At 38.9% G+C, this 21,582-nt stretch overlaps 1 protein-coding gene across 8 annotated transcripts in view; it reads right to left on the bottom strand.

The window, feature by feature from the left end:
* Positions 1-21,582, bottom strand: part of SVIL (supervillin) — a 225,532-nt gene that overhangs the window by 58,240 nt on the left and 145,710 nt on the right. For 4 of the 8 annotated variants that reach the window (XM_081054517.1, XM_081054518.1, XM_081054516.1 and 1 more), the window contains 3 exons: positions 4,352-4,386; positions 3,723-3,784; positions 3,290-3,429 (listed from right to left, as the gene is read on the bottom strand). In XM_081054517.1, the coding sequence (XP_080910643.1) occupies positions 3,290-3,429; positions 3,723-3,784; positions 4,352-4,386 (237 nt within the window). Of the gene's footprint in view, positions 1-1,510; positions 1,607-3,289; positions 3,430-3,722; positions 3,785-4,351; positions 4,387-5,087; positions 5,259-5,618; positions 6,516-9,224; positions 9,306-21,582 lie in introns of all 8 variants that reach the window. The other 4 variants (XM_081054513.1, XM_081054514.1, XM_081054511.1 and 1 more) reach the window with 3 other exon arrangements.

Here is a 21,582-nt window from a genome sequence, read left to right as displayed (position 1 = left end):
AAAGGACTTATTTTTGCCTACATACGTTTAAGACAGGTACAGGCCCTCATTTAGCTTGTAAACATGACAATGTACGGCAGAGTAGGCTGGCGGCACTAGCCTTATCAGTTTCACAAAGAGCAGACTTTTAGCTCTGAATTAGCTCTAAAAATTGCATTTCTTGTTTAAGGAACTGAAGTCAGGGTTGGACATACCTTATTTTAGAGAGAGAAACTGTATTGTTAGTATCAATAATACATAAGGTTAAAGGGAGTCTTAAGGTATTTCCTACGGCATATTTAGGTATTACCAATGTGGTTCAGAGGTGCTCTTTTCATTTTAAATAGTTGGGAAATAAGAAAATCATTCTGTTGACAACATTATCCACAACAGACTTTTGATTTTCACTTGCTAAACACAAATGGTTTACTTTTAAAGATTCTTTCACTCCTTCATGCTAGCACTTTCTCTCATTGGTTTCTACCAGATTTCTTAAAGGTACTTAAATCTGTAATTCCCAGTAACTTGAAAAGGGAAGGAAATTTCAGGCAGTGGTAAGTCTCCCCGGCTCCCAGGCAGAGCAGGAGGTTTCCAGTGACATGGCCACAGTGAATCCTCAAAGGTTTAAGACAAGGTCCCTCTGTCACTGGCAAATGCGATTCTCAAATGCAGTGAACAGTATATTTTGCCTGGACTCTAATTAATCAGCACTTCACAAGTTGTCCCAGACAACAGAGCAGTGTCAGTGTTCCAGGGTGTAATGAGGATGGCAATAAAAGCACCCTGAGTCAGAGTCTCGGTGTCTTTCCTGAAGTCAAGTGGAGAACTGGAAGGGGAATCTCAACCTCCTTCCCCAGAGAGATCCCAGCTTTCCCGTTGTGCCAGCTTTATTTCTGCACGATCATTTTACTTCTTTTCGTCTTATTTTTAGCCTTTGTGTTTGGACCCATAACAGTAAAATAAAGGGACAATTCACGTGCCTGAAGGACACAATTTTAAAAGATAATAAAACATCTACGTTCAGACATTATCTATTCTTAACATCCCACTCCTCAAATATAGCAGCTTTGTCTATACATTAGAAACAGGTAGGATTATTTTAACACAAATATATGTTTTTTAACAAAAACAAACAAACAAAAAACCTGGGTACTACTGGGATTTCAACATTAACTCCCATTTTTCTATTAATCTGTATGAAGTGCTAGTATTTTAGATTGACGAATGACATTTCTGAGGGATGGCTATGATTATGAAAAACAGAAACAAAACAAACGGATAAGTGAGTTAGTGGGATCCTAGTTCCAACACATCGTGGAAGCAGGTAGTAGATGAAATGTTTTCTCATGCAGGCCTACATGAAGTTATCAGTATCTTTCACTATGACAAAACAAAATGCCACACATTCCTCGAACAACTCATGGCACTGACTTGTTTGTCAAACAAGTGAAAGGCATTCCGGATTTTAAGGTGCATCTGCCATCTGGCACCTTTGCCCTGGAGGCCGCATGCTGCTATCGCTGTCCAGTACCTGGAAGGTTGCACAGCGCTCTTTGCTACAGTGGGACTAGGAAGTCTTGCCATTACAGGGTGGGTGGCCACAGAGCACGAAGCAGGGAGAGGTTCACTTTAAAGCAATTGCCAAGGAAGGAATATTCATAAGGAGAGAAAAGAAAAGCAGCATTAAGGAAAGCATAGTTTTCAATTCGGAAATGTGAAATCAAATATTTTAACAAAATTATATGCTCATTACTTTGGGAAAGTACCAAAGAACTCGAAAAGCAATGCCACACTTAGCAAAGATGAGACAGAGGTTACTCAAAGTAAATGGAAAAAGAATAGGTTTTTAGAGCTTGGATAGCATTGATCTCATCTTTAAAAGAAAAGTCCTGGTTTAAAAAAAAAAATAAAAGAAAGCTAATATCAACCACCAGCAAATCAGTAGATTATGCTCGTGGTTTAGAATGTTGTTCTCGATCTATTTTTTAAAAGAATCAGTGTCCTTGTATAATCTATAGGCACATCAAAGTAGATTCAGCAAGCCTCACAAGGTGATAATTTTTCCTTATATTTACTGTTTTGCTCTCATGGGTAGTTGCTTCAAGTTCTACAACAACCATTCAAATAATTTTTAAAAATTAAAAAAAAAAGAAAACTGCTTTACTAAGAGTGCCTAATGGGTACAAGGCATACTTTTCCATAAATACACAGAAAAGTTAGGAATAGATAAGGAAGGAAGGGAAGGCAGCTAGCTGATCAAACAGCACGTTCACAGGTGTGGGCTGTGACACAGAGGCCTCTTGGGATGCTAATACCCTGAGTGAAATGCACTTCCGTTTATTAGGAAGGGTGTCGGTGTGTGTGTGTGTGTCTAGAGGAAACCCAAAAATAATTTTTAAAAAAGCTAATAAAAGTTTTCACTTGATGGAAGCAATTATCCCTGAATGAGTGAAATCTTTGGGAAATCCATTCTGAACATACTGCTCAAAAGCTACTTCTCATAATTTGGAAAGTTACTAGGCTTCCAATTAATTTTTAATTTTTTTTGATTATTTAAAAACAAATAAAAAGAAACCTTCATTTTTAGAGCTATGTTAATGGGAGAAAACGTTAATGCCATGTTTCCCTGAAAATAAGACCTAGCTGGACAATCAGCTCTAATGCGTCTTTTGGAGCAAAAATTAATATAAGACCTTGTATTATATTATATTATATTACATTACATCACATTATATTATATTACATTATACTATATTATATTAGATATAGTATAATTATTATAGTATAATTATATATATTAGATATAATATAATATAATATAATGTAATATAATATAATGTAATATAATATATATAAAATAATATTATACCACTGGGTCTTATATTAATTTTTGCTCCAAAAGACGCATTAGCTGATTGTCCAGCTAGGTCTTATTTTCGGGGAAACATGGTGGGAGAAATGATATCTGGGGTTTGCTTGGAAAAAACACAGGAGAAAAGGGGAAGTGGGTGGAGATACCGATAGAGAAGGAGTTGATGATTGCTGAAACTGGGTGATAAGTACATGGGTCCATTACATGAATCCACCTACTCTCATGTTGTAAATTTCACATTGTAAAAGAGATTTTAAAAATTGCAGAGACAAAAAAAAAATAAACAGAATTCCTCTTCATGTTTTTCTAGGTTCAAGGTCTCTCTGAACCTCGTAATGGGATGTGTTACCTATTTTAAACCTCTTTGAAAAAAAAAACAAACAGAAAAGAAAAAGACATTACAGCAGCCAAGTCTCAGAGGTCACAAGGGAGACTCACGTGGCTGCAATGACCACCTCCTCGGTGGTGACGGGCTGGGTGTGGGATCTGTCTTGCAGACGCCGCAGCCTTTGCTCCACGGCCGCGTTTCTAGAGCGTCGCTTTGGAACATTTTTCTCGTCAAATGACTTTTCCATTTCCTGAGATCGAAAACAATGTGGAATCCTTATGAATTCGAGGAAAGGAAATTGGGACAGCAAAATATCCTTACTCTGTTCCCCTACAGTTCCCACCAGGGGAACACGCTGAGAGGCACCCATCATTATCAGAAGTGAATACTTGTGCTGTGTCAGCTGGTGGTCACACCAGCCAATGACTTGGAGAGAACCACAGGTGGGCCAGTGAGGTGGGCCACTGAGGGCCTGGTGCAGGCTGTAGGCAGGAGCAATAAATACAGTGACAGTTCCTATTCAAACATTTCAGCACATCTTACCCTGAAAAGCAGCCGCTTGGCAGCAACACTCAGCTTGGCTCGTTCATCTACCTTTTCTTCATCTGTGAAAAGCCACAAAATAAAAACTAAACATCATTAGAAAATGTAGGTAAGGTTCTGTAAAGTTTCCCAAGGCTGACCCGGAAATCCTTAGAACATAAGAATAGATGTACTAAAAATTACAATGGGCAATATTTTCCCCTGGGGGGGAGCCCATTCTTCTGCCCAGTGAAAAGGTGCTAATTTACATTCAATTAACCAACCAAAACTGTGTTTGAACAGTAATTTTCTACTGTACTATTTGAGGAATTGAGATTCAATAGATTTTTTTTGTAAGGAATGTCTCTTTATAGTTAAACAGCAGCAGTAACAAGAAAAACCTGCTTCTTTGGTTCAGATCGGTTGTTTTAATGTTGCTCACTCTGCAATTCTTTAACACTCTCAAAAATAAGGGAAAGATCATCTGAAAAATCTCAACTAGGTTTTAGTATATTCACAAAAAGAAAACCTGTAGAAAAGTAAGAAATTGATATGTACCATAATCTCATCCTCTCAAAAAGCAAAAATCTTATTATTTAAATCTAATCTGGGTGAGATGATAAAGAAGCAAAAGGAAAACAGATACTTGCCCTCAGCGGTTGGCATTTCTGAATTTGAAGTAGACCTAGGAAAGAGATTAGCAAATAATAACAAAAAAATTAGCTGGTGGGAGTAGAAGAGCCAAATAAAATATCATATGAAAAGTAAAAATAAAAATGCAATTAAACTGTCTTAAAAAATATTATCCAGAGAGCAATTCTAGTTGTGAATACACAAGTACAGATAACAGACACTGTGGAGTGTGTGCACACAGCCCAGCCAAGTGCACACCTTGTGGAGACACACCGGGATCAAGTGTGACTTATCAAACACAACCGATAATAATGTTTTAGACAAACCGGATTACTTCTAGGCATATAAGCAAGTGACAATAGAAAGCTCAACTACAACAAGTAGGCAGACATTTATAAAATGATTATATAAAATCCCTTGGTTATTTTCACTGTCAAATCTGGTGAATACTCAATTTGGATTCTAATGAAAGGGCATAGAAAATTGAAAACATGAAATGAAGAAAAATAACATTTCTTAGTTCTTACAGTCTGAATGCAATTTAAAACTGGGTCTTGGGATAGTATTGTTATAGTTGACATTCTTTAAAAATACTTTTTTACAAGCCAAATAAATATCCCTCATCGATTAGATGAAAGAATTATGGAATCATCACACCCCATTTAAACAGCACCAGGACCATCGCTGTCGTGAAAGTCCTGTATGAGTTCTTTTAAGTTCCTGGATTATGGAACTACACATACACATGCCTACCTATCCGATTCCTTTCGTTCTGCTGAGGTTATAGGTTGAGTTCTAAATCTTTCAGAAGTTTTTCTACTTTCACCAGGAGAAAAATAGCGTCTTGGTTTCCGGGACCCTCTCTCCCGTTCCACACTGGTAGGCAAGCCAACTCCTTTGGTTGACCTCTCAACCCGCGGTTGGCTTTTAGAGTCATCAGGAGAGAGGATACAGCGGGGAAATGGGGAGACAGAGAGAGAGAATAAAGCAAAGGTTTATGCATCTTAGTGAGTCAAGGCACAGACGCCACCAAATCCCCCTGCATGCCTCTACCATGCATGTAAAGGAGGTGGAGCATTCCAGAAACCCAATCCTCTAGCTCCCCATTAGTAAGCGGAAGCAGAATGCTAGTTTTGGAGCCATTTCCTGTACGGTCTGCCCTGCACACTTGTGAGCTAAGCTTAAAAATGACTCAATGCAGAACACAACACAAGTTGAGAAGTGAATAATTCTGCCAAGGACGTGCAAGTGACACATTGGGAGGACGTTTGAAACATCACCTACAGTTCGGGTTTCTGTATGGCATTGGCAGATTCCAGAAATGCATTTCGGAGCTGGGCAACAGAGACCTTTGTGTCCAGCATGCTCACTTCCACCTGGGGCCCCTCAGCTTTGGACCTCCATAGCTCTGGCTCTCCCTTTGCAGCTGGGTCCTTACACTTCAGGGCCTGGAGCTGAGCGGGACCCGTGTAGTCAGACAGGGAGCGGGTGAGGACCTTGTGCTTCCTCCTGGGCGCTTCTTGTTTGTGTCCTGTCACTCTGGCATCTTGGGACACAGGCTCACTCTGAACATACAAAACCATTTCGCTTCTGCCCATTCTTTCAGCCATCTGGTGCGGAGCTTGAGGTGGGTGTGACGCACTTTCTGGTTCCTTTTGATGTTCTAAGGTGACTGTGCTAATAGTGGGCTTACCAAAGTCCTCATTTCCAGAGGGCTCTTCCTGGCTTCTCGCAAGCCTGCCATCCTCTACAGCCAAGACTGATTTCCTGCTTTTCTCCAGAGCTTCAGTGAAGGGCACATCTTCATCTGCTTTTGATTCACAAATGTGGAGAATGGGGGTATCCCTTTTCTCACCTTCAAGAACCTTCAAAGTGGGAGGTTTTATGACGTTCTGGGTGGCTGATCCCACCCAGCTGTACTCAGACACACTTTCTGGGGTTTCTGAGGTCACCAGCATGGCAGTGTGAACGGGATCTGCTGGTTGGACATAGCCACGGATCGGCTGTCGTGCAGAGCCGGCAGCCTTGCTCGTGACCCTGTCAAAGGCTGAGTTTTCTGACTGAAAGGACAGGTAATGCACCGGCATTGGCTGATGTCTCCTCTGAGTTAAGGACTCTGAGGCAAGTTCAGGGCTGCTGCGAGCACTCTCCTCTTTCACCAATTTTTCTCTAACTTTAACTCTTTAAGAAAGAAAAAGGATTTAAGTTGTAATGTGCAGTAACTGCTCAACGATAAGGAAGCATGCGCAGATCATGGATTACCGGTGATTTGAAATCAACCCAAAGAGAAAACAACTTGTGAAAAAGCATTTTTCGTGGTTAATGTCAGAAACCCGCGGCTTGCAAGATGATTTTTAGTCGCGTTTCCAAATGTATATTCGTATACCAGTGTGATACAAAACTAACTCGACCCTCTGTAAAGCTGAGAGGGGTCAGATGCTGTCTTGGCAGAGAATGTAAATGAATACCCAGAAGCCACAGAAAAATTCCTTAATATATACCACCAGTATGGATGAGGGCACACTGAGGCTGTGTCTGTGAACGGGGTAAGTTTTCTGTATGTACAAGCCTAGTATATGGACTGTAAGGGTAGTTTTCAGGCACACATATGCCTATTGACCAAATGTTAGTTTCATCATCTCCTGAAAATGTAAGAGCACGTGTGATTATTTTTTTTATTGAGCTCAAGATACAACAATCACCTCGTTTCAAGCTCTCAACTAAACATTCACGTTTTTTTCATGCAATGCAGACTGCATTCACTCATTCGGAAGACATGTGACCAGTTTGGACATCATTATTACTAATAATTGTAGCATCAAAAAGAATGTTAGAGAAAAGATGCTCTTTGAAAAGAAACTGAACATTTTCTCTCCTCTGGAATTGCTATTAGGCCGTTAGTTAAAAAGTAATCTAAAAAGGGATTGCTCTAGTTGTTTCTGGAGCTATTTCAATATCTGAGAACAAAAGTGAAATCCATTTTAAAAGCTACTTTTCTATTTTTCTATTACTGCAGAAGCAAAGTAGCTAAGAGCTCTGGCTGTGGGGTCCTAGGAGACCTCTGCTCAAAGCCTGGCTCAGCTGGTTCTAGTTGTGAGGTCTCAGGCAACTTACCTGCCTCAGTTGCTTTACCTTTGAAATGGAAATAACAGTGACAAGGTGTAATGTGATGCCTGCAAAGCACATGGTTTAGTGCTTATCAAGGAGCAAACATTTAATAGTGGTAGCTAGTTTTTATTTTTACTTTTTGAAATGCCATGTAGTGAGAAAGGAGAAACCATTGAACCTGTTTAAGAATGGATTACTAATTGGGGATAATTTTAAAAAATAAAGAATGCCTTTGGAGTAGGAAAAGCAATTTCTTGGGGAACGTAAAACCTTTATTTACTTCAAATTAGTCGGCAAAAATAATTTTTTCTGATATACATACTTTTCGGAAGAGACTATTTCCTTAAATGACAAATGCACCCTGCTAAATTAGATATACCGTATTTTGCCGTGTATAATGTGCTTGCGTGTGTAATGCATACCCATGTTTTTGGCCTAAATTTTAAGGGGAACAAAAATCTTTCATTTTAATTTATTCAAATGTTTATTTGTTTATATTTAGATACTTGTGTTTTGTATTATAAATGAATTTTAGCATTTATTTTTTAACATATTATGGTACAAGAAATTTTATATAACAAATAAATACAAAACACAAGAACAGATATAAAGTACAAGGAATTTTATGTATCAGTACAAATTTACAATATGAATGCATCATAGGAGGCCAAGAACTCTTCGTCATTGCAAGCTCGTAGTAAGTTAACAAATCAGATTATTGTATTCCAGAGTATTATTTTGCCTACAGATACTGTTATTGATTTCTAGAGTTAAACTTTTAACTGATAAACATAAATAAATAATTAAAAACATTCATATAGATATGGAATTAGTACTACCCATGTATACTGCACATCCTTATTTTTCCCTCACAAATTTGGGCAAAAAAGTGCACATTGTACACAGCAAAATACAGTAAACACCTACATGTTTTTCAGCACACGATGCAGGTTATCTGTTTATACTTCAGTAAAGAAAAATCAAAGACACACATGAAAGGCAGTTACTATGAACTATTCAGGGGGAAAAAAGCATTCTGAGTTGTTATTTTTTTCAGAGACTAGCTAGTTTTCATACTTAGGAGCTTTGTTAATCAAAAGAAGTCTGAAATGTGGTTCAAGTTCTCCTGTGGAATGTGTCTTTCTAATCAGAGACAATCTGAATGTTGTCCTCAGCCAAGAACAAAGTGACTGTTGGAAACTCAATATATGGGTGCTTTGTCCTGCCAATGACTTACTCATTCTTATTCCTTCTGCCTCTTCCCAGCCCCCAACCTTAAAAATGAAACGATAGGGGTTTTTTGTCTGCTTTTATTAATAAAATCACAGGCCCTCAATGTAACTGTTGAAAATTAACTATTGGTTTAGAGCTAAGGAGACATGAAAACAAGGAGTCTGGAAGTGCCTGGTGAAGGGGGGATACCAGCTGGTTAGTAGGACTCAGGAGGAGAGCGACCCAGAGCTACGTGGTACGTCCTCAATACTGCCCCCACCTGGCAGAATGTGAGTTGGTGAGAGGAGAAAAAAGGAGGTGTAGTCATAAGGTTTTCAAAAAGAGGAGCAAGAGGAAATGCTATTAAAAGCGATTAGGGCAATAGAAGGAGAAAAGCAATTGATTAGGAGGTAACTTCCAGCGGCCCCTTTTGAACATGTGGTTTTCAAATGCATTGCCATTAGAAAGAGGAGAGGAGCACTGGGCGATATGTGGAAGAGCAAAGCAGGGTAGCAGGGAGAGGAGAAGCACTCAGGAAACAAAAGCCAAGAGTTTCAACTTGGGATATACCTGGAAGGCCAGTTGATAAGTGAAGGTGTGTCCCCTTCGGAATCTTTCTGGAGAAACCACTCATGTTTGGGTTTCCCTGTACTATCATGTACAAAAAACAAAACTTCAGATAATTTCTATTAAAATGTCAACATACACACACAGTTAATTATTATAATTTAAGACCTGAAGGCTGATTTTTGTTAAGTAAAGAGTAATTCTGAGTTTTCAAAATGTATACGCACATTTTGTCATGGGGTGTATACTCATGTCATGGAATTTCCAGGACATTTGGCTCACTACTAAAATCAAGAGATAGAAGTAAATATATCTAAAGTCATCAAATAAAAAATTTTAAGGTAACTTTAAAGTATTAAGAGTTGGTTATAGTCACATTCTACCCACAAATATCAGACAATTCTTTTGTAAAAAGTTGGATTAAAAATATAAGGCAACTTATCATACATAAGTTTTGTTAAGGTATATTGGTAAATAGTCAAATATAAAAATAGTGTCCAAAACACTACATATCAAATAAAGGTAATAAATAGAAATAAATAAAGAGAACGTCAATAAAATCTTGTCTCTAATTGCTATTATTATACATTTTCCTTTTATATTTATCTCTGAATTATGCAGCCAACACAACAGTTACCAACACTAATTCAAGTCTATTTGATAAATGTTTGCGTGCCTACTATGTACAAAGCACTGAGGTAGGCTCTGAGAAGCAACAAAGGTGAATCAGGCACCATCTAGCCACTAAAAAACTGACACCATGCTAGGCAAGATAATATACGATTTAAACATTCGTTCCTCAATGCACAATCGAATATAATGCAAGGTTGAAAATGACAAAGTACAACTGACCCTTAACTATATGGGTTTGAACTGCAAGGGGCCACTTAGAAGAGGATGTTTTTTAGTAAACATATAGTTGGTCCTCTGTATGCTGAGTTTTACATCTGCGGATTCAGCCAACTATGTATTAAAAACAGTATTTTCAATCCATGGTTGGGAATCTGAGGGTGCAGATTGCTGACTGTATGCACTGTCCTACGCCATTTTATATCAGGGATTTGAGCATCTGAGGATTTTGGTATCTGTTGGGGGGGGGGCATCCTGGAACCAACCCCCTAAGGATATCAAAGGACAACTTTCATTAACTTTTGGGGGAGTCCAGTTAACTGAGGCACCCTTAACCTCCATGTTGTTCAAGGGTCAACTATAACTCTACCAGGCTGAAGATATTTTAGAGAAAAAGTATAAGCACGGAAAACTGTGTGGTAACTACGGAAAGCAAGATACAGGAGGAATCCTCAAAGAATAGACCTGCATCCTCTTATAGAGTAGAAAAAAACAATGGAAATTCTATATGCAAGTTAAAATGTTTACCAGCTCAAACCCTTCCAACCTGTCTGCAAGAGTTCTTCAATACCAGACTGAAAACACATTTTAGATCAAAACCAGAACCTGTCTGTCACTACTTCTGTACATTTTTCTGTGACCACTGAAATCTCTCACAGTTTAGACTTGAACTTGTTTCTCCTGTAATATCCTGTCTTTCTACACCCAAACCTATCACCCACCTCCCTGGCTCCAGTATTATAGCAATTTAGCTCATCGCCAGGAAACAATTCAGATGTATGAAAAGCCATTTTATTTCACTCTAAATGGCCTAATTTCTCAACATTTATTTAAACATCGGAATAGTTTAGCATATCATCTGCAGCTAAGAAATGATACAATGCAACACAGAACAGGACACAGAGGGAGAAGAGGGAGTAATGGGTACTTGCTTTTGAAAGTTATATCAAGTTAATATAACTAATATGCCTGCATCACAGTTATTTTAAGGTTCAAATGCTTTTTGTATAACAGTACTTTGTAAACTGTAAAGTGCTAAACAACTTTCTGAATATGACCTTCACCGATAAGAATAAAATTTGGTCAGCATCACCATAAAAATCATCAGGAGCTTAAGAATATGTTGAGTTGGCATTTGTAAAGTGAAAATCGTAGACACAGAGGGGACTTGCTGGGCTCCATTTAATTCATTACAACTTAGATTTGGAACTGGCCAAAAGAACCAAGTAATTTCTATCATGGCAGCAGATACTCAAATTTTGATATTTCCTATATACTACAAATCTATGTAAGGAGAAACAAACATGTGAAGGCATCATGCCAAGGACATGGTAAGTCCTTCAAAATGCTGGTCTCCCCCTCTCCTTCCTTCTTCATAGACAACATAGTACTGCGTGTTAGAATTACTGTTTTCCTATTTTAAAGAGATGATACATACAGAGTTCCAATTCAAAAGTCATGTGATATTTAAGGTGCGTGGGTCCAGCCTCACAAGGAGGACTGGAGTTTGTCTTAAGTGAATTTAAAGCAGGAGTGATTTAGACAGTATTTCTCCAAGTAAGGATTTCCAGACCCTTGAGGTTGGCTAAGGCACTTATTTGGGTGAGCTTTACTGCCATCAAAACCTGGAAATGAAAACAGGGTGGTGGGAAGAGATATAAATTTAAATTAAACGTATTGTTTAAATAAACAAGACTGTCCTGGGCTCTTCATATCCACTATATGGGAGAACGTGGTCACTACTCGGTCCTTCTCTTACTTACTGACTGGCAGCATTGGAAATAGTGATGGATCACTCACTCCCTTCACCTGCCTTCTGGATTACTCATCAGCCTTCTCTGTCCATTTCTCCTCACCACCTGCACCTCTATAGGTGAGGACGCACACAGCTGTCTCCTTTCCTGCTATCAACAGTCTATGCCTTGATGATCTCATTCAGCATTCACTTCCATGCTGACAATCTTCCAATGTTTATCTCTACTCCAATCTCCTCCTTGAACTCAGACGCCTGGGCTCAACCGGCTACTTCACATTTCCAACTGGATATCTAACAGACAGCTTCAATTTCACACATCCAAAAAAATGAACTCCTAATTTCCCTCCAAGTCTCATTTGCACTGGAGCCATCCATATGTCAGCAAACGGCAACTCCGGCATTGAGGTGCCCTGGCTAAAAATGTGAGCTCACCTTTGACTCCTCTATTTCTCTCATACTTCATCCACATCGAAGTCCTCAGCAAATCCTGTTGGTTTACCTTCAGAATATAACCTCTTTTCATTACCTTCGCCTCTGTCATTCTAGTTCAAGCCACCACCATTTCCTACCTAGTTTACTGAGATGTTCTTCTAATTATTCTACCTATTTTCATGCTTGCCATCTTTAATCTGTTTTCAGCTTAGCAACCAGAGGGATTATTTAAAAACGGAAGGCACATCTGTCATTCTTTTCAAAACCCTTATATGGCTTCATTTAGAGCCAAACTCAAAGCCCTTGTGATGAGCTAGTGGCTCTTCCTGACCTGCCTACCCCTCCCCACACATCTCACATGTCACCCCTATCACTTCCCCTCAACCCCGCGCTCCTGCCTCACCGGTGACGAGGGGTCTCCTCAAACACTCCACGCAGTGTCCACACGGGGACTAATTCTTCCTGGACCAATCCACCCCAATGGGTGCACGGTTTGCTTCTTCACTTCATGTAGGTCTCTTGTCAACTGTTATCTTCTCAGAGGGACCTTCCTAACCAAACACTTTACATGAAATAGCAACCCCCAATCTTTCTCCACTTTCCCTGAATCGCTCGTATTTTCTTCATAGCACTTACCACACTGGTTACATTACATACTTATTTATTGTCTCTCTCCCTTCACTAGTGTACACACACTTAAGAGACTGTTACATCATCAGTACTCAGAACAGTGGCAAACAGCAGGTCTCAATAAATTTTTGTGGAATGGGTGAACTGTTGAATGTTAATCTCCACAACAACTCTCTAAGGTATTCTTATCCTCATTTTATAGATGAAGAAAAGAAGTTACAAAAAAAATATGTTAACTGCCCACGATCACAAGTTGGTTCATGAAAGGATGGGGCTTGAACCAAGTGCTATGGGGCTGTCCAGCCTACATCTGCTACTCTTCCAGAACTACAGGCTTCCACATTCTAGAAAATAACTGCTTCCTGGCTTGAATGAGTGTAGTTAGGACGCCAGTGTTCATGTGCTCTAGGGCTCAGCACAATTCTGACCATAAGTTGGTCTCTCCAGCCGACAGCCACTCAATTCCCTATAAATCCTGCAAAATCTAATCATCTTCTTCTGTTTCTCCAAAGGTACAAGGTGAAATCAAGAGTCTGGCAGTGAAGAACAATTTGGCTCACAGGGCACTTGCTGTGTAGGGGGGTTGGGTGAAGGTGGGTGTGGGAGGGAGATGTTGGGGCCCAGACTAAGCAAGGTGGGTGAAATTTTGTTTTCTTCCCCCACTAAAGCAATCTATAGTAGAAGTGTAAGATGCAAGCATTTGGAAATGAGAAAATTCATGGGAGCAATAACCTGAGAACAGGTGACACTGGACGTTATGTGGGAGGAATTACAAATCCCCTGAGAGCCAAGAGACTATTTCAGCTAGACTGATCTCTTGGCTGCCCCCATCCTCCGGCAAAACAAAATAATAATGTAACATGACACCTAATTCATGAAGCCTAATTCCCACATTCACAGGCACTTTGCTTAATTTCACAATAGCTAACTATCAACTGTTCATCAATAAATATTCATGTGTTGGCTATGACACATGTGTAATGCCAGCATCCGGGAAAATAATTTTAGCATGCACAGCTGACTTCATTGTGTTTTGAATATTCACTAGGAAATGGGAGATTAAAAAAATCAATCCTGTATAAACTACCTTGTAAATTTAAATTACAACTATTTAAGATGGATTTTTTTTTATTGAGAATATGATGAACAGTCAACATTACCATTTCTTCTATTGTTTTAAATAATTTCATGAAATTTTTATGTAACTTCTTTTGAATTGCCAAAAACAAAACACTTAATGAATTTGATTTTATATATTAAAACTCTAAAATTATAGCGTAGAAAATAGGTTACTGGTTGTCACAACCTGGTGGTAGGAGGTCTGCGAAGGCACACAAGAGGTGGTAGGAGGACTGCAAAGGCACACAAGAGAATTTTGGTGCTGACAGAATTATCGTGATAGTTATGCAACTTTATCTATTTGTCAAAATTCACAGAATTCACTAAAAAGGGTGAATTTACTGTATGTAAATTACACTTCAATAAAAACAATATTAAAAAATCTTAAGCGTTCTAAAAACTATAACTCAGTCTTCATAATTGACTTAGACAACAGTCGGAGTTAAGGATTTATTTTGGCACAGATGCCAAAGTGTAGTTAATGGGATTTTTAAATTCAAATACTTTTTCATCTTTTAAAAGCAAAAAAAAATAATAATAATAATAAATGGAAAATCAATTAAATGTGGACCACACACAGTCAATTCCACAAAATCTATTTTGGATCTTTTTTCTTCTTTTTCCTTCAAATTTTCTCCCCAAACCCCAAAGAGACCTAGAAATCTGAGTTAAGAACTAAGAAGAGCCCAGAGTGGGCCCTGTCAGTGTTTACCTTGGTAACGAAGCCAAATTCTTGCTTTGGAAGCTTATTAAAAGCATGTCTTCACTCTCAAAAATGGTGAATCAAAGGTCAGAACTGATCTGGCTAATTCACACGCACCCCAAAACTACGGAACGTAATGGAAATGTTAGGGCCGAGTTTTCCACTGTGGAGCACGGTTTAATTATAATACAGCACAGCGCCGAAGGGATGCCCAAACTCAGAGGAAAAAAATGTATCTTTTCTTAAAGATACATTAATTTCTGGCATTGATTTGGAGAAGTAGCTGGTGAGGTTTTAAAAATATGAAAAAAGAATCACATCTGAAGAGTGGCAATGATGCCTTGAGTTCTTTTCTCTTTATTTCTTTAAATTTTGCAGAGATGCTATTATTTTATGCAGTGTTCCATAATGTTATGCTTAACTATTTTTCATAATTAAGGCTTGGCTAGAAAAATGAAGAGAGGGAAAGATTAGTTTTATACAATATAATGAGTTGCGTATATGTTACAACCCGGCTACACCACCTAAGTAGTTAAGAATCAATGTTGGTGGACGGAGGCAGAGGGGTGATGGAAATCTTTTCTATCTTGACTGGGATACAGGTTATACATTTCCCAAAACTCACCAACCTGCATCCTCAAACTACGTGCATTTTCATGTATGTTAAACCTCAATTAAAAAATATATCACTGTTGAACTATAGAGTGAGGACTTTTGTGAGTAATGAAAAGGTAGAAATTCAGAGTCTTCTTGGGGCAGAAGCGGGATAAACATGTGAGGTAACCAATTTCTTTCACCTTGCTCAGCAAATCTCAGTGCTGAATGCTGAAATGCTGCAAACTCAGCCAGGAAAGGTCTGTGGCAGAAAGTCTGTGCAGACACACAGAACTGTCTGAGAAAGTGCTGGAGTCTGAGGGGGGTGCTGTCGTGGACGTTCCCAAGTGGATCAAGTTTCTGGTTCCCAGCTGGATTTGGATTTCCATGTCTCCTGTTTGGATTCGCAAGACTCTTCCCACAACAAAGTAATCCAGGGAATCGACTGCCTTAATCATGAGACAAGCCTGGAAGTCGGCTTCCAGGGCTGGAGGCTGAGTTCACCAGCCCTCAAAAGCAGCCAATGTTTTTTTTGTGCTCACTTCTCGTGATTCCCACTCACAGTTTAATAATATTTATGCACATGGACTCAAGACCATAATATAAGAATTCTAACCTCAAAGTGGAAAAAGCTGTATAGCATAAACAAGAGCTACTCAAAGCGTGTTCTGCTGATGGGTGTCACTGGTCCATGATTAGATAAAAGGCTTGCACCTCAATGAAAGTGAACTACATCACTAGCGTGGTGTTTAGTGCAGCTGACGTTTTCTTCATAGCATGACTTTGTTGATAAGGAAACAACCCACGGTTTACATTCAGGCATAAGTCCCTTATGTATCGTGGGCTGATAAAAGGTTTGCTGACTGGCTCTTTCAAGTAGCACTGCTATAGTTTGGTGACACTTTAAGAAAACAGAAAACAGCAGCACATTCATTCCAAAATTATTTATTGAACCACTTGGTGTATACTAGATGCTGGGCGGTAGCAGGGAAGGAGCTAAGAAAATGACTAAGACGAGGTATGTACATTTCTGGTAAGGCTTCTGCTAAAGTAATACTATCATTGAAGTCATCCTTACCAACCTTACAGATTGGCATAATACCAAATTCACGGTGCCACTCATGGTTTGGGGGAATCCTGGCGAAACTGCTAAAATCCCTTTCTGGGTACGTCAGCCTTGTTGGATGTTGAACATTTGAACATCCTTCTTCCTAAGACATGCATGTGTGAGACATGTAAAACTGGTTTGGTTCATGATGTCTTTCTCCTCCTTTCCCTTCTGACACAATAATCATCAATGAGAAGCCAGACTGATAACATTAGGGATCCCTTTGCCAAGCCAAGCTTCAGTTTTATAACAGTGCTGGGAAAATGACAATCTGATGAGAAGAACAGGCTGGTTTGAGAGTCTAAGTATGAAAGAATGTGTAAGAGACTCCAAAAATGATTCCATTTTCTAAGAAGAAAGGGAGAGGTTTACAAAAACTTAGAAAAGTTAAGGGAGCAGGGCAGAGGGGTAGCCTGGTAGCCTGTCTGAACATAGTCTCATTTGTCAACAGCTCAATTAGAATGAGATGCCCAGATGTAATCCTTCAGAACACAGGTGGCCAGGACCAGCTGTGCCATTGACAGTTCACCTTCATCAATGTACCCCATGATTGGACCAGCCATTTTGGCAGTCACATAAAGAACTTGCTGTCAACTAACAGTCCTAGGTCTGTTTCTCATGAGCTGCGTTAAATCAGGTTTCCCGAATCCTAAACTTGTAACACTAATTTGTTTTCCCCACTAACTACAGAACTCCACTAAATTTCATCTTGTTAGTTTCCAACCATGGTTCCAGGTCCATGTTCTCCCTTGCCTCTGAGCTCCCATTCCCTCTTCTCTCTCTCTCACCTTTCCCCTCAGGTCTCTTCCTGCTCTGTCCCTCTCCTCTCTCTTTCTTTATGTCACCAAACTTATTTACAACCTCTCTTCCAAAACTATGATCACCCTATCATCGACATCTTCCAGTTGTCTAATGAAATACCAAATAGGACGAGATAACGGCAAAGTTTAACTTGGAACCAGAGACTTCATTATCTCATGTCTGGGTAACTGCAACCACCATGTCAGCGGCCTCTGTGACTGGAATCAATTTTCCTTCAGACTGATTTTTCTAAAATACATCATTAATCATCCTCACTCTCAAATCCTTCAGGCACTTCCTATGGTCCATGAGGCAAAGGCCAAATGCCTTGTCATGTCATCTGAGGTGCTCTGGAATTGAACCCCACCTGGCTCTCAGCTTCATCCCATCCCCTTCCTTCCAGGTTTACAATGGACATTTGCACCTTCTTGCCTGGGGCAGCCTCCCCTCCAGTCCTGCAAACTCAGCACATTCTTAAGGACTTGGTTCAACTCTGATCACTTCTCCATGAGGGAAGAAGTAATACACTATCTTGATATTTCCATGGCACTCAACTTTGGCCCCTAGAACCTATTTACCCCATTGTGTTGTAGTTATTTCCCACACTTTCTTTTTTAATGATAGCCCAGCTAGAAGCACAACGCCTGTCACACAGAAGGCTCAATGGCTCAATATAATTTTCTTCAGTGATTACCTAAACTACCGTAGAGCTGAAATTACCCCATAAATCAATACCTATGAAGTATGGATAGACGATGGATACCTTCTGAGTTTGAATCCTCCCAGACTATAAGTTTTCCTCTTGCTTATGAGGGCAAGGCTTTTAAATACCTTATGTAAATCCACATAAACTATTCCTATACTACCCCTCATCTTTCCTAAATCTTCTAACTTTCAAACGGCAAACTCTCTTTTCCACTGTGACGGAAACTAGAATTGACATAAATAGCAAGAGCAAAGTAAAATTATACTCTGAGAACTTGAGTGAATGGATGACAGGTAATGAATTCGGTTTACTCAAAATAACTATATGGTCTTAGTCCAGTTACTTAAATTATTTAATTTTTAGTGTCTTCGGGTATAAAGTAAGTTTTTAAACTATTAGGTTGGTGCAAAAGTAATTGCGGTTTTTGCAATTATTTCTAACCTTTTAAACCGCAATTACTTTTGCACCAACTTAATAAATAATCTCAGGGTTACTCGGGTTTCTAAGAATTTAAAATTCTTTAACATGGAGTATCTATTTTGTGAGGTCTTGGAGTGAGAAAAATCCATAGGGCAGAGGTTCCCTCCCCTGGGAGAAGACTATAGGGTTATTGGGGATTAGAGAACCACAAGATGGAGACCTCAGTGTAACGGAACCTTTATTATAATGTGGTGACTGGCTGGCAGAGGATTATACCAGGAAATAATAAATTATACCAGTTGTCATAGAGGGCAGGATTGTTCTTGGTTCGTGTCACTAAGTATATAATGATACAATTTAACTCTCTATAACTCCTAAGAGTCAACAGAATAAAAAGTGCTTCCAGCTACCAAAGCAAAGTCAAACCCAGCACAATAAAATTAGTTTTACCCGGTGGGTGTCCAGCTCTAATTATGTAACAGCTTCTAATTATAAAATATATTCAGCCTAAGAAGAATGACCGTAAACGTCAGCATATCATTAAAATTAACAGTTTATTTGCTTACCGTTGTTTGTTTGGAAAAAGTGCTAATGACTGCTTTGGATATATGCACAGGTGTAGGAATATGCGAGGGTGCACACACAGAAGGAATTCGGCATTCGAAATCTGGCAGACATTCGAATTTTCAGGACATAGTAGCAAGTATTTTGGATGATATATTCATATTTAATTCAATGAAGAGAAATGGATACTTGCCAGTGAGAACAGAATAAAATGAAAAGAAAATGGGAACGAGCGAAGCATATGTTAACAGCCAAAGCTAGGAGAGCAAGGAGAGGACAGTGCATGTTTGGTGTACAGAGACTGAAAGCTGAAAAGGATTCCAGACCAATACTGGCTAAGTCTAGAGGTCTCCTCTTTGGAGAGTGGACCCTCAGAGGTCTCTATTTTCCATGACATTTTGTTGTGACATGGAGTGAGGGATAGACAACCTTCCTGGCATCAGAGAGATAGAGGAAGAGACAGAAACGCTGATGGGCAAGAGGCAGTTACCTCACTCATAATTTTCTTGTGGACATTTCTATCAGTGCAGGTACTGTGTTTCCCCGAAAATAAGACCTAACTGGAAAATAAGCCCTAGCATGATTTATCAGGAGAACATCCCCTGAACATAAGCCCTAAGCGTCTTTTGGAGCAAACCTTAATATAAGACCCGGTCTTATTTTCAGGGAAACACAGTAATAGGCAATTAACAACTAAATTAACAGAGCTTGAGGCTCTGTGGACAGTTTTTGAGACTCAATCTTCTCCTGGGAGATGAGCAAATACAGTCAGAAATAAACTATAAGAAGCTTCTTTCCTTCTTAAGCTGCCTAGTCTGCATGAAACGGTGTTGCACACAAGGCTCATACTGGAGCGTGCCCTGGTCTGTCTCTCTGAGCCCACTCACAGCCCGGCCCAAACCATCATTTACCAATTGCAGCTGTCCCCAAGTAAAATTTCAGAGTGAGCTCTGCATGAACCTGCCATCATCATTTTCTGGCCGTTAAGGTTACAATATGTTTAGTGGGAGAAGGAGTGGTGAGGATCACAGTAATGAAAAAAACAAACAAAAAACAAAGGAAGGTTTTCTTGATCTCCACTAGGCACTTAGGTGTCATTCTCCTCTGCCAGTTGCACAGCTCCCTGAGAACAGGGAGTCAGCTGACGCTGAGGAGAACAGCCTGTGAAACTTGGGTATGAGTACATGCACTCACAACAGTAACCAGTATGGTGCGTTTTGTTATGTTTTTAAATAATAAGAGACCTACAAAGTAGCAAATTCAATAAGAGCTGTGAGTCAGGATTTCTAATAGTAGCAAGAGCTTAGATTTTTAAATATTTGAATAAGCCATAGGCCTCCAGTCACTTTAAATTTTATTCTAAAATTCACAGTGGCTGAATTATTAAAGAATGGTTCACAGCAGTAACCCTACCTCTCCAGAAAACACACTTTTTGAAATTCTAAGTTTATAGAGCTTGGCAGGATTTGGAAATGGGGGCTGAGAGATGTCTTTGCTCTATTCTGTGACTATGAGTATGGGTATTCTAAGCTTGCTTCAGAACAACGTGTTCACCTGTTTCCCAGGCAACTAACAGGATTTCTGAGCTAAAGGCCCTGTAACCTATATACATACATATCTCCTTTATCATATTCATTGAACATTAAATTCTAAAATAAATGTATTACTCAGTTAAATATTGCCCTAAAGACTGTTACTGAGCTTCTAATGCCTAAAGATGGTATAGTACAGGGAAGTACAAGAACTAAAGGTGGTTCTGTGTGTACATGTGTCAGTGTATATGAGTATATACAGAAACTGAGCATTTGATATCTGGCTCACATGTGAATTTTTAAGCCATTGTAGGTAGTCTTTTGATGGTATATTCATGAGTGAAGTATTCATTTTTAATTAAGGAAACAAAAAACAGCCTCTTGCTAATGAGCACAAAATAAAATGATGAAATGGGAATGAATTAATTCAGAGATTAATAGCCAAAAAACCTGGCAGAACTAGGTGATGAGAGAATACATATAGTAAAGAAAAAATATTCTGTTTTAATGATAGAACAAATATACGATTTTGTTCTTTAATGATAGAACAAAATCCACGTTTTGTGATTTGTAGATGCTTTTTTGTTATTCTTGGATCTTCTTGACCTTTTCTGTTACATATATCCATATGGATGACATCTTATTTTCACCTTTGGTTATTGGGCAACCGAGGTTTCTTTGGTTACTGTTTTAGTTCACAAAGTATTGTTTGTCTTTCTTCCCCACAAATGGAAATCAGGCAACAATCACTTTCTGAATTACGTGGCACTAGAGAAAGGACATCTAGCATAATGTTAATCCTTTTTAAATCCATCTTTACAAGATGAACAAGTGGAGCAATTCCAAAATAAACCTTAATTATTGTTTAATGTCATACTGTCAGACATTATTTTCCATTCTTTTTAACAAAGATATTTCAGGTATTTTCTTTCTATATATGAAATGAGTTGTGTTTCTTTGCTTATAAACAGAATTGTATGCCTTGAATGGTTTAAAAAATAAAGCATGTGTTTTCTCAAGAACTTTACAATTTCTTGATTCTTTTATGCTTTTCTTTGTGAAAGTAAGGTAATGTGAGGCTAAGGCTAGGCTTAAGAAAGTTTCTAGGTAATATGCCTCTTCAACTAACCTAGAAAGAAATGGCTCA

The sequence above is a fragment of the Rhinolophus hipposideros genome (genome assembly GCF_964194185.1).
Source record: "Rhinolophus hipposideros genome assembly, chromosome: 1".
NCBI classification, from domain to species: Eukaryota; Metazoa; Chordata; class Mammalia; order Chiroptera; family Rhinolophidae; genus Rhinolophus; species Rhinolophus hipposideros.
Note: the sequence above shows the minus strand (reverse complement) of the source record. Positions and strands in the feature narration are given on the sequence as shown.